This window comes from Buteo buteo, chromosome 20, assembly GCF_964188355.1.
Source record: "Buteo buteo chromosome 20, bButBut1.hap1.1, whole genome shotgun sequence".
Lineage (NCBI taxonomy): Eukaryota > Metazoa > Chordata > Aves > Accipitriformes > Accipitridae > Buteo > Buteo buteo.
This window is the reverse complement of record NC_134190.1, coordinates 3,224,004-3,238,360: the sequence shown is the minus strand read 5'-3', so window position 1 is coordinate 3,238,360 and position 14,357 is coordinate 3,224,004. Positions and strand designations below refer to the sequence as shown.

At 41.7% G+C, this 14,357-nt stretch overlaps 1 protein-coding gene across 2 annotated transcripts in view; it reads right to left on the bottom strand.

The window, feature by feature from the left end:
- SLC66A2 (solute carrier family 66 member 2) overlaps positions 1–14,357 on the bottom strand; it is a 69,098-nt gene that overhangs the window by 21,246 nt on the left and 33,495 nt on the right. For both annotated transcript variants that reach the window (XM_075052199.1, XM_075052200.1), the window contains one exon: positions 1,224–1,440. In XM_075052199.1, the coding sequence (XP_074908300.1) occupies positions 1,224–1,440 (217 nt within the window). The remainder of the gene's footprint in view (positions 1–1,223; positions 1,441–14,357) is intronic.

The following is a 14,357-nucleotide window of genomic DNA, read 5'->3' as shown; positions in this document are numbered from 1 at the left end:
TCTAGTAGGTAAATTGCCTTCTGGATATAACAGGTATAGAATTTTCCAAGGCAGCGTGTGCATGAAAAACACTCCAATATTTTGGAAGTAAATCCTGACTCACTCTGTACCAAAGGGGCTCCCAATCAGAAAATGCCTTAAGCATCAAAGCAAATTTCTGAACAATTCCTCAACAATATTTCAAGCTAGAAAAGAACTTAAAGTAGCTACTATAAGCATCTCCAAGCCAAACAAGTAAAAGGAACAATGTCAACAAAGGACAGAATTGCTTTGGTTTGGGGACAGTGGGGAGTGGTTATTTGTTTTGACCAAGGTAAAAATTATCCCAGCAAGTTTAAAAGCAATGAAAGAGAAGTCACTGCACAACAATGAAAGAGAAGACAGAGTCTGTTAGTCACAAATGATCCCAGCACACCATGAACTGAATTTGCTGCTGTACTCTTTCTACAGACCAGTGCACTGAGGCACCACAGTGAACATTTTCTCTCCTAAAAAGCTTTACAAATTGCCTTTGCAATTTGGAAATCTTAGTGTTATCATTGAGATATCCAGTAAACGGTATGAATAGATAATCCAGTTTAACGCCTCAACAATGGGCACAAGATTAAAGTTTTCTGTCCTACACTTGTTTACAGAGGGTTTTCCTAGCCATGACTGTAAACATCTCGTTTGAGCTTTTTTAGACATCAGTTACAAGCTTTGACACAAAAATAAATACTGATGTCATTTGGTACATGCATAATAATGCATTACAAAAAAGTGAGGAGTAGATATGTAAAAAAAAGTGATGAGCTAGTATGTGAGTTACACTGACAGAGTTACTTGCTGCAGGCTCAAAATATTTTCTTCCTCTTTATTACTTTGGATATGCAAGATCTCTTTAGTTCATTTCTAATTACCAGCATAGCACAGCTCGAGTGGAACTGCAGTATGTTGCTAATGGCAACAGCAGTAGTTTTACGTGTTTATTACACTAAAACGTGTTTCACCTTGGAACTGTCCGGCTGGACTTGGACAATGGGTCAAACCTCAGAGGTGTAACGCAGCTCCCACTGCCTTCAGCAGTGCTGCACCAGCTCCTACTGACAGAGAATCTACTCCACCAGCTGCTGTATTTTCAAGTAAAATTTAGAAAGATGACATTGCCCTCCCTAGAAGAGTATTCCCACACGACACAAAGATTTACCTACATGCAAGTGTTTTATGCAAGACAAACACCATACCTCATTCCTTCTGTAGACCTGTTCTGGTAGTTACGGTAGAGCTGGGGAACACCTAACATCGCCTCGGTGAACACTGCAAGGAAGCCCAGCGTTTCCACAAAGAGAGATGAGTCAAGCCAGAGGTAAGTGATGTAACCGGTCACACCAGTGAAGGTCAGGACACACTGCAAGTAGTCTGTAAACTTGCTCCAATGCCAAAAATAGTTCAAGTCAAAATCTGCAACAGAACAGGAATGGAAGAGGAATAAATAATGTTTTCCCAATGGACTCAAAGTAAATCAGGGTGGAACTGAGAACTGGGAAGTGTGAGGGAGCCACTGTCAGTCTTCGGAGATAGGGGGAAGTAGAAAACAAGGGAAAGCATTAAAAAAATAAAACCAAACCAACCAACCACACAACCCCAAAAGAACAAACAAAAAAGCCATCAAACACAAAACCAACAAGAAAAATAAAAAATTGGAGTCTTGATTTGGAAAACATTTTGGGGGGGTTATTCAATAAAGAAGCAATACAACAAAAAACTTGCAAACTACCAAAATAATTACAAAGATGACTTTTAAAGAGAAAGCATTGACCTTCAGGTATCAAACATGAAGAACTCTGGATACAACTCTATCAGAGTTGGCATAGGAAGTGTTTCACAATAAACTTCACAATACTAAGCACAGGCCCCCACAGGTGAAGCTGCCATGTGCAGCAGGTACAGCTTTACTGAGATAGGTGCAAGACTGTGACAAGAATCCCCGCTGGAACAAGGCCTCCCACAGACATCACCACTTTTCACTCCAAGGGCAAAATGCACTTCGCTCTTGCCTTTGCCAGTACCAATGAGTGCAGGGTGCACAGCCATTGCTACATCCATCAGAACAAAACACTATACCACAAACCACAATATCCTCTCTTGAGAGAAGGACAGAAAGAACAAACCAACCATGGCATTTCCTTGGCACATTAACAGCATACCACTGGAAGATATGCATCTATCTTATTGATGAATAATAAAACCCCATTACCGTTGACTGTACAGCAAAATAACAACATAATTTTGAATAATAAGTACGCTGAAATAACTGTTCATTAGCAGGTGCTGTTCATGTCTTCCTTTCTTAAAAGCACTTGAAGTTAAAAATACTTACATCAGACCAACTGGATTCTGTTAATTATCAAGATGATGAACCATCGTCCTAACAGGGTTATTACAACCAGCCCAAATATGTGCAACACATTGGCACATCACTAGAAGGATTCTGTGGCTGCCTCCTCAGCAGAAGTACAGAATGCTACAAAAAAGTCCTACTGTTAACTCAGGCAAGGAAGACATTAACCTCCGCTGACTAACACTAACAACAAATTCAGTGAAATGGGAATACAGACACTTAGCTGCCTAATGATACATCTACATGTCAAATAACAGTTTCATTTTCTGCATCTTTTCACACTTTCATAGCATCAGTCTGGCCCTCAGACACTTTTATTAACCAGTCTCCCCTTTTTAGTACTTGGCAAACCCACACCTCAAGACAACTACTGACTGCATCCAGCTGAGTCATTTTACTTTGCCACACAAAGAGGAAGGCAAAACTGGCCAGGAGCCATACCCAACCTGTAGCATTGTCGGCCATCACCCAGAACTGCATTAAATAATCTGTGGCAAAGCCAATGTCAATATAATGTTGACCTTCAGTATTTTATGGCAGCGGCTCCTCAGCCTCAGAATTCAGGGACACAAGACTAAATAAAAGGTAGACCCAGTGCTGGCACAGCCCACGCAGCACGTGAGCATCAGGCATTTCTGGAGCTTTGTGAAGGCTTTCTTTTTTGGAGGTGAAGGAAGACCAAAACAGAATGAGGCAGAAAAGGGAAGGCACAAGACAACCACAACCCAAGGCAGGAAAAACATTATCCATTTAATTTATCTCTAGTGCATTTTCTGGAGAGGAGCAGAGGCAACAAGAATCTCTGACAAAGTAGAAGGAGTAAGAGACACCCAAAATTCCCATTCCTTTCACTTTGCCTGATCTACTTCTAATTTTGCCAGCTTCATGAGCAATACCAAGCAAATGGCCTGACCCAGCATAACAAATCTGACACTACACAACTGTTAAATTCGCAAGAGATGCTCCCTGGGACAGATGCATTTAGGCTTACAATGGGAACAGAATAAAGTACAGCAGAAGAAAAGGGGATGAAGAGAAAGGTAGAGTTGGTAAGGTTTCAGGCCATTTAGAAAAGCAACCTCCGTTCTGGAAAAGGAGAGCTACTGATGGCTTTTGAGTAAGACATAACTACTGCTTTTACCAGATTATTTCTTTAAACCTTCTGAGATGTTCTCACACAGACTTCAGTTTCTTCACAGACACCTAAAGCATGGGCTTTCAATCCTCAAAAAGGTCTAAGTGTTTCATTTTCATTCAGAGCTCTCACATTCAAGTATGCAGGGTGCAAAACTTGCATTTACTTTCCAGCAAGGGTCATTCAACTTTGATACAGTGTTCAACAGATACTGTCTCAGACCAATACCTGAAAACTAGCAACTGGTGGCAGCCGTAGGCAAGAAGACTTGAAGCACACTCTTCCAGGCAGTTCCAGCCCTAGAAGAGACCATCTTGGGCTCTCAAGATAGCTATATAGTCACTACAGCTCGAATCCTGGAATGAACAGCATTAGTTTGGATCTGGTTGCTGTGCTGCCTTGGGCACGCAAGACCCTTGGCCCCTCACTCATTAAACCCCCCCACCAGCTGTCAGGGCTATTCTGCATACAGTGTTTCTCCTCCTGCGTTCTCCACATGCTCAAGGATCCTTTTAAAATACCCATCCCTGTACACCAAATCCTTATTTCCCCAAGTTCATTTTCGTAACAGAAATGAAAGAACTAAATCTACATGGGGGTGCAGAAGTTTCAGAAGTTCATGGAACAAAAAAAGTCAACATTCACACAGCTACTCTAAGGCCAGCTACAAAATCCACAGACCCATGCAAACACTTAAACATGCAATTACCTCCTGCTATGCCACCTTTTCATGTGCATATTCAGTACTGCTGCACTGAACTCTATTTCCATTCATATATCTAACTTCCCTGAACCTAGTATTAGGCAGCCAAGAAATCTGGTAATGATGATAATTTACTCATCACCTTTTGTCTGATAATCTTAAGTATTATTTCTACTATAATAACATACACAGATGAGAAAACTATCATGTGAAACAGGACTTCAACTGAAGCAGGAGAGTTAATTACTAGCGCAGGAAAGAGACTGAGATTCTCTTTTGCTCAAAACTATCACGATGCTATATAGTCTTCATTTCACTATACTAGGTTTTGAGTAAGAAACTAGAATGTTTCTGCTATAGATTTTGCTTGGTAATGTTTTCAAGAAAATAAGAACAGAAAGACAGAAAGAATGAAAGGCAAGAAAGACAGACAAAATAAGATGAGACCAATCATAACCTTGGTAATAGCCTTACAGAAAAACAGCTGAACATTTTAAAAGCAATCCAATAAGCAGAGCAATCAGCAGTTGTGTGACAGATGTATTTTCCAAACCCAGATGTCTTTTTCAGGACACTACGCATCATGAAACTCTGTATTACTAACTACTTCCAGGAAGAAGTAAAAGAATGATTGAACTTTAAAAAAATAAAAGAAGAAAAAAAAGGTAGAGAACAGTATACCTGACCTTTCATCCAGGTCGTAGTTTCTCTGGCCCTTACTTGAACTGCTAAACTGTTTTGCCACATGATTGCTTCTTTTTAACCAAGGCTGAAGCCTATCCTCTCTGACAAATGGTTTCAAAAATTCAGAGGGAAAAAAAAAAATCACATACCCATCACTTCAAGATTTGGAAATAAACTGTGACTCATTTTTCCAAGTGGCTCCCTTCTCAAGGGGGTCCAAACACATTAGTTCTGTAATAGAAGCTGTATACTTTCAAAGAAAAAAAATGTTGGTTGTGCTGAGTACTGTGACAGGTACATCAAAAAAAGGCTTTTAAATGCTTAAAAACAAAAGGGAATTGTCCCTTAAAAAAAAAAAAAAAAAAAAAAGGAGTTTTAAAAAAAGAACAAAATCCACGTGTGTGTGCAGACCAGTCCCATTCCCCTCCATGCAGAGCAATCTGTAGCAGAGGGGAGAGGTAGATACAGCCACAACTGTCCCAAGAAGATAGCCAGAGGACACCAATCAGTGCCCTGGGCCATGTCATCTGAAGTGCAGAACTGAACAAAGTTATAAATAATATTGCAAACATTATTCACATTTGAAGAAAATTATGAATAATAAGGATGATATTGGGATTTCTGCCCCGCCCCCCACACCCCCACAAACATCATCCCTTTTCTTTAAAAGGACAAAACAAGAAATCCCACTGCACGACAATTTTTTTCTATCAAATGTCTTAAAATCTGTCCAAGTTAAATCTGGATGCATATCCTTCTATTGCCTGAAATGGGAAGGCACTGCTTGCACAGCTGACTCCATTCACAAGCTCCCCATCCTGCCCAGAGAGAAATTCATGACACAAGTTTATAACCATACTCAGTTGATGCTGTTCAAATGGTAACTCCCAGTCACTAACGTCCTGGATTGATCCAAACTGGCATTACTGCAGTGAAAGGTACTATATCTTATTACACATGCCTGAGCTCTTTAATCCACTCAGTGAGTTGCATTTTAAACATGTTAATCCATTGATAGATGAGAGATTTATGTTGGAAAATCCTATAGATGCTGGGGGAAGGAGCAGCTCAGTAGGTTCTTTGTGCACTTACTGGAGAAAAGTCTACACAGCTTGAGGGTGAAGAAAGATGAGATTAAAAGACCTCCTCTGGGAGACATATTGCATGTCAGATATGAAAAATGTAAAGCAGGCAGAGACAGCATTGCAAATAACCATGGTTAGCACTAGTCAGGCCAAAATGCAAGTAGTAAATTCAAGATACTGGTGTGGGATAGATGCCAAGTGACACAACGAAGAGTCCACAGTATTAACTTTCACTTAAGGATGACACAGAGGTCCAAACAGTTACATTATTTTTAGTCAAGAAGCATTTTATACCAAGTCAGCTACCATGCTAGTTCCTTTTGGGAAACTGAAGCAAAGACTTTGACATCCTAAAAATTATTTACTGTAGCTCTCAATTTCTCTTGCTCATTGCATCTTATTTTGTACTTTGACCTTTCTAATTCTGTACCTGCACCCTTGTGCTACATTCACTTGTACTTGCCTTAGCCATCTGACCTAGTTCCCACTTTTTGTCTGGCTCCTTCTTGCATCTGAGGTCAACGAAGAGCTTGCTATTTACATTCCCTGTCTTTGCAAGGTGGGAGAGTTTGCATTTGAGCCCTTTGTATAGCTTCATCAAGGAAATTAACCCTTTCCTTCTTATGAAGGCTACTGGTTTTATTTTACTGTGCTCCCTCCTGCTCATAGACACCATCAATTCATAGCCATTCACCCAAATTGCCTCCCATAATCGAACTCTTGACCTCCTGTACAAAACACACTGCCCACTACCTCGTTCTAAGAGCACACTGGACAGTCTCTATTCCCGAGTGCCTTTCTAAACAGATGCCCGGGTAGTCAATCCTCCTCCCCCAGGGTTACAGCTAAGTCTTGTGCTTTGGGAGACTGAGTGCTGTTCAGAGAACCTCCGATTTCCATCATCTTGTGCTTTGGGAGACTGCAGTGCTGTTCAGAGAACCTCCAATTTCCATCGTCTTGTGCTTTGGGAGACTGCAGTGCTGTTCAGAGAACCTCCAATTTCCATCATCTTGTGCTTTGGGAGACTGCAGTGCTGTTCAGAGAACCTCCAATTTCCATCGTCTTGTGCTTTGGGAGACTGCAGTGCTGTTCAGAGAACCTCCAATTTCCATCGTCTTGTGCTTTGGGAGACTGCAGTGCTGTTCAGAGAACCTCCAATTTCCATCGTCTAACTCTGGACCGCGGTGCCTGCCCACCTGACCTGACCGTTCTGTCACAGCCTACTTCTGCACACAATCAACCGAGTCCAGCCCCAGCAGTCAGACGTCCAACGCCTCCCTTAACACTGGAATCCAAAACCTGAGGGCTGTGAAAGAGCCTGATAATGGCAATTCAGCCAACCTGGAACAGTTACAAAATGCAGTCATAGCTGGGAATTACTTCAGGTCATTATCCATGGTCTGTTTATTGTAAAATGTACACACGGTTTGAGGCTGCAGGAGCCGGAACCTACAACTCTCTGCCCTGCCTGTGGGTCTTAAACACCAGGCTACGGCACGGCAGGCTGCCCCTCACTTGCTCTTTTTCTTGTCTCGAGAAGCTTGCGGTCTCTGCTGTAAAAGAGGTTCAGCTCTGAGCAGCAGGCAGATACAATGCCCATCCTCATCCCATCCTGGCACCAAGGGCAACTCTTTGGACAGCTGGAAGACGCAGACTTGTATCCCCAGGCTCACAAGAGAAATTAACTCAGACCTCTCACACTTTGAGTGCTCTAAGCTACACACGGGTACCACACTCAGCAGTAGCATCTTAAAATAAATAAATTTTGCCACATCCTCTGAAGGGGACTTGGGAGGCACCTGCCACAGGACATGGGGCCCAGGCAGTGGATTCTGAAAAGGAGACTTTTACACTTGCAGTCCTCCAGCTGCAGCAAATCCTCAGGCATTTGCCTCAGGCCTTATCTGTCTCCCTGGCAATCCTGATTTCAGATGCCTCATCTCAAAACAGCAGCAGGATTACAGAGAAGCACGCTAGCTACCACTCCCCACCTTGCTCATTCTGAGCAGCTCCCAGCCAGCCGGCGGGTTTCGCCAGTCCTCTGTTCTGAAACCCCTGCGTACTCCACAGGGCACCCCGAAATAACTGGGGTGACAAGAGCAGGAAGGCTCTGCATGACCGTTACTGGGCAATCTGTAACTTGTTCTCTCATCAACTACATATCCAGCTAGGCACCTTCTTCTTTCCTTCCAGAAAGAAGGAAGCAGCATTAGAGGCAGAGAGTGAGAACTGATAGATTTAGATTTTCTTTCTTCCTTTTTAAGAAGTGATAGAAACCTGCAAAATGCTGTCTGAAGCCAGCATTTCTTTTACACTCACTGGGACTGAAAAGGGACTTGTTATGTTTCACTCATGGTACAAAAGGGAAGAAATGAGAGCTTAGCACCAAAACCTTCTGGCTCTGATCCAAACCACTCTTCTTTTGAAAAAAAAATAAGGAATCCACCATCTTGCATAGTCTCTATAAAGATGCTAACATCGCCATTCTCCATCTCCATTCCTTCAGGCCTGTGACCTACGAATTTCTGCACCTCTGTGTACTTTCAAGTACCTGCACAACCCTGTCACCACAGTACCTGAACATCTCTCCATGTGCCTTTACCTTACAACATTCCCATCTACAGGCCATTGTCATGTGGCCTTCACACTGGGTAGTACCCAAACACTGTCACTTCTTCCTCTCTAGCATGTCTAAGATGGGAATAAAATATTCCAGAGGGTCTTGAACCTTCTGAAAATATCACCCCAGCCTATACTAAACAAATCACTGTCATTTAATGAAATCCATTTTTGACATCCTTTGGCCTGTACAGTGCCTTTTCTTGGCCACATCTAAACTGATGTCAGAGTTTCAATAGAGCCAATCCTCTTAGTATTTGACTCTCCTTAAAGCCCCAGTTCAAAGTCCTTTAATTAACAAAAAGTAACCAGTAGATTTTCATGTGAGAGGGGAAAAATGGCAAATCTTAATTACGAGAAAAAGGCTGAAAGCCTGACCCAAATAAACCTTGAAGATTCATACAAAGCTCACTGGAAGTTTTCGTACTTGGTGGAGGACTGTTAAAACACCTGAGATTAGAAGCTCAAGTCTGATAAAACCTCCTCTACACCAACATTATCCCTGTCTCCCTCAGTCATCTCCTGTAGCCTGAAGGCAAGTACTTGCCTTGGTTTTCTTTGCCTCATTGTATGTGATGACACCAGCTTCTAAAATCTCTTATACTAGGTCTCTGTTTGTCACATCAGGTTCATGTTTTTCCTCACCATCAGGGTTATTATCCACTCCTCTTCATCCTTCTCAAAAAAATTATACATAAGTGGGCTGAAATTTTTCCAGCACTGTCTCCCACTCTGGACTTCTCACTCATCTTCCATACTGCCCCCCAGCACAACATACCTCCAAGCATCAGCAACTGCTCTGCCCTCCCCCTTCAGGTCCTATGAGGTCCACTCTACCTCCTCACCAAAGGGAATTACTAATTGCAAGGTTAAGAGACACGTTAGTTACAACTACTTCAAAAAAAAAAAAAAATCACACACAAACACACTGGTATATATAAAAATAGTCAAACAATCCACACTCTATTTCATAACACCCTGCCTTTCCCATTAATTTGCTACTTCCCTGATTTTATAGCCTTTGGTTTAAAGGAAATCTTTGAATACCACTTAGCACAGTGGTCTTGACCAGAGGTAATTAGCAATAACAGCTATATTGACCATTTTGTGAACCTTGAAGAACAGCAATTAAACAGTTATACTTAGTCTGAAAGTTCTACCCCTGCTGCTAACACCACAGAGGACAAGTAAGAATGAAAACTAAACCAAAAGATTCATACCCTGGGCACCTCCTGTACAGCTGACACCCTTTGCTCTGCTATCTGCAGTGTAATTTGCTTTGTACACAGCTTCAGTTTATGCTAGTCTCACAAGTAAAGAGAAAAAAACATTTTAGAGAAAACTGCAGTTCTACAAACCTGCAAAATTAGGTTGACCTTTAACTCATCTTTGACGTTTTCCATTGTCTTACAAAAGGATGCAGAATTGTTTATATCACTTGCTCTGCACTGTTACCAGCCCTGTCAAAATTTTAATTTGTGTGTGTGTTTACATATACACCTAAATATGCTTGCAAACACATGCATACCCCTTCCTCACAGTGCAACTGCTAATGTTATAAGCATTAAAAAGAAATGAAAATTATAAAAGCAAGCAGGGAAGAACAAAGTTTTTTTGTTCTATTACAGCAGAGGTTTTAGCAAGTATGGTATCTGTGAACAAGGCTCCAACTGTTGGGCTCAGAGACTGCTGGCAAATGCCAACTGAGCTGGGAAATCCACACGCAGCAGGACAGCTCAGCCCAGCCATCTCTGCACATTACCACAAAACGAGTGTAACCAATTTTGGGTGAGCCAGAAGCAAACTCCTTCCCTGCTTCCCCCCCAAAAAAAACCTGCAGAAGTATACTCCAGACTAGTCTCTTCCGAAGCAAGGACATTTCTTGGAGTTCTCCAGATGGCAGATGCTTTCAAGGCAATCTTGCACAGGGGACGCTTGCAACCCCCTACTAACTTACCTTGTGCAACACACGCCATCCAAGCTCTGGTTTCTTCCCAAGTCCAGCTGAGAGAAAACACCAGGTCTGTACTCTTAGAGCAGGCCAGTAAGATTAGGAAAAGAAAAACGACAGACAACCACTACCACAGATAGGTACCAATATTGCTACTAGGGCAAGGCACTTAGCTTAAGCCTAGATATACCTCAATCAATGTAGTCATAGGACTGTATTTCCTCTGTGAAGATTCACCTCCTCAGTAACATCCCTACTGAAATGATGTACTGTGTTACTGCTACTTTTGCCTGTTCAGCACACAAGAAGTCTCTCTTTCTATTCCAATGTATTGACTGTTCTTCTTAGTCACTGTCTTACAAGATGACTGATGAAGGAGAACAGCCTAATAACTAGGCAGATCATGGGGCTAGGAAATCCACTGCAATGAGGTAGCTGTGACCCAAAGGAATTAGTGCTACAGAAAATAAAATATGTATTTGAAAGGTGGAGTGAAAGCAGCATCAACAGCTTCAGAAACCACATGAGACAGAGCGAGCATGGGCTTCAGGAGGAAGTCCTCCTCTCAAGGTACAGATGGGAGTGAAATGGGAAGCCCAGGGAGCACCGCAGCAGTTTTTTGATGTCTCTGGGCAGCCAATGCTTCCAATACAAACACTCCCAATTCTGCTCACCTCCTATGCCAAGAGCATCAAAAATCCCAAAGCAAGTCAAAGAAATAAATCCCCCAAGCCCTCACCTGCAAGCACAGCTCTGAAGTAAGGCCTTTGCTACCAACTGCGCTAATGATGGAGGCGGCAGATTAGAGCCAAGCACACTCTTCTTTTGGCTAGATACGCCTTCCTATGCTAACTATAGAAAGAGACTTCTTTTTCTGACAGTAAGCTAAGCAGGGATGATGAGAATGTCACAGCAAGAAGAACGTGTAGTACCAAGTTACTATTTTTACAATCGTTTTAACAATATTTTACACTCTCCTCAGCATGGTGTATCTAAGCTATCACCCACAGCCCTACCAGGCAGTACACAAAGGCCTCCAAACAAAAGACTAAAAAGTCTTTGGAGTAAGTTAAGCACTGCAGAGCAGGCAGCCTTGGCTCCAAATTCTTGTAGTTGGAGTTATAAACTCTCTATGAAAACAGTTTAATTTATTTTGAATAGTACTGAAACTTATTCTTTAAAGTTTAAGCCTCAGAAGATACCAAGAATACTATAATATTAGAAACAATATGCACTTACCATACTCCTTCTCATTCAAAGACTGCAATTAAAGAGATGAATAAAAGTTCTTCTAAATATTACAAAACCAAGCTGTGTATTAGCCCAGATACAGGCTGCCTAAGATACTACCATGCCAGGGATGACAATGCTAAGTTGCATGTGTAACACAGCAAATTACTCTCAGAAACTCTGGAAGTAACTGTCAGGTAATACTTCACCCTGCTTTTGAAGTGCAGATCTCTGGGGAAAATGCTGAATAGCCAGTAACTTGCCTAAAGATAAATGATCTCTCTTTTTTTCAGCCTTCTCTGAGCTTGACATACCTGAGACCCTATCTCCTCTATTGTGAAGACACCACAAAAAGAGCGCATGTATGTCATTTATTTTTTTTCAGATACTGAAGTCAGGCACGCATACATGCATGTGTAAGTATATATACAACACAAAGTTAAACACTCTGCCTAAAAATATAAACTTCTCTCCTCATTTAGGATTGGGGGGGGGGGGGTTAATCCTTGTTTCCTAGGTAACCCACCACCAGCCAAGACAAATTCTAGCCCCCAAACTGGCCCTATTAATTTAGCATCCAAACAGAATAATACCTTGTACAGCTACTTCCTTTGCTAAAACAATGTTATGTGGTCTGCTAAACAACTCTTGGCAATTGCCTCAGTTAACCTCAGAATGACCCATTTTAGTATCGATAGTTTAACGTTTCAAAATCATCACAAGCTTGTAGGAAATTGTAGAAAGCTTTCTGCTCTTTTTTTCCCTTGCCTCTCTCGTCTGCCCAGTCCCTGCTACACACATGAAAGTGTCAGACGTTTTCTTTAATGATCTGAACTGCATTACAAGGTTGCTAGTATCTCAAAATGACTGCACAATCTACTCCATTTCATAGGGCTTCCCTTCAAATATGTGTTGTAGTTGAGAATAATGGGGTAGGCTGGTGAACAAGCATCCCGTTTTGAAAAAAAGAAATTGGTATTTCTGGATTTTTGTTCCATGCTGGAACACAAACAAGACTCTGGAAAATCTGGGGGAGGATGAAGAGAGAGGCAAACATACAGAAGGGATTTGGGAAATAAATTCAAATTTTTAACATCTCGGATTTGAATTAAGGACCTTCTGCCTATGTTTTTCCATGTCCTAAGGGAGCACCCTGTCATGAGGCTATTGCCCAGTTGGGTCAGGAATTGCCTCCTCTCAGCACAAATTCTGTCCTTTCCAGACGAACAATTTTGACCAAATTCATTGAAGTAATTTATGTGCATGTTTGTGAAGATGTGACCATTCACCAGTGACAACCCTTACCCCCAACAATTAATTCACAAATTTCTGGCCAGAAGTAGCAGAAAAATCTCAACTTATAATTTCTCATTTGCTACCATAAACATCATTTAAGCATACTGACATTTGTAAAGTTGACTATGGAAATTCATCCACTTTAAAAAAAAAAAAGTAGGTAAATGAAGCTGGGAATAATTTCAATCTCCATATGACTTTCCAGGGAAAGGGGAAAAAAACGGACTTCTGGTAGCTGAAGGTTTTCCAGAACCTACATGCCTGCAGTGTTCTCTCACAACCTTTAAACCAAACTCCCTCTATTTACAACAACAAGTTCTAAATTGCACAGATCTAAATTACTGTATACAGTGACCAAACAGGAGGAATTTCCACACAAATTGCATCATTCCATTAGCAGGAAGAATTTACAGGGAGGGAGACCAGTACAGAGTTTCACCTGAGTGCTCGTAGACCGCCTTACTGATTACAGCACTTGTAACTGGAGAAGCCAAGCAAGACAGAGCTACCCTGAAACAGAACTTCCCCTTCAACTTCTCAGCTGTTTAGTTTGACCACAGATAAATCCCTGCTTTGACACGGGCAGTGGTTGTTACACAAGACGCACTTCTGAATACCACAGTTTCTGAATACCTTGTGTCTGCAGTTTAATGCTCCGTAGTCAACATATCTTCAAGATCTGGAAAGAAGGTTATGGTACTAGATTTAAGAAAATTGCTCTGTTGGTGGTGATACAGGAGTGCATTCACAAATTGTTCACATTTCCCAGCAGAAGTTTAAGCCCCTCTCATCCCCCTCAAGGTACAGCAGGACAACTGTTTAGCTCCCTGAAGCATTTCTCATTGAAGCCACAAAACGTGGGCTTTTCTTTTTTTAAGATTTTACACACAAAAAAGAACAAGCCTGCATTTTAAGCCAGATCTGTTCAGTTATTTGGTTCAAAACATAATCCCACAAACTGTTCTGTCAGTACAACTGAGGGGGCAAGAATGAGTGGGGGGAAAAAAGAAAAAAGAGGATCAGGAATATCTTAGGCTGGCATTGCTGCCAAACATCCTGGCACCCAGCCACTGCTGGAGGCAAAAGACTTTGGCTGTTATGCCCCTTTATAAATATAATTAGTTTTAAAAAGGACAACAAAAAAACTCCACAAAAAAACCCAGGCAGAAGACAGGGCACTGGCAGTGTTCACCAGTGAGATGACTTTGCCACCACAGGGTACCGTCCTTTTGTTCCTGGGTGAGCGATACAGGGATTTGCCTTCCACTGCTGTG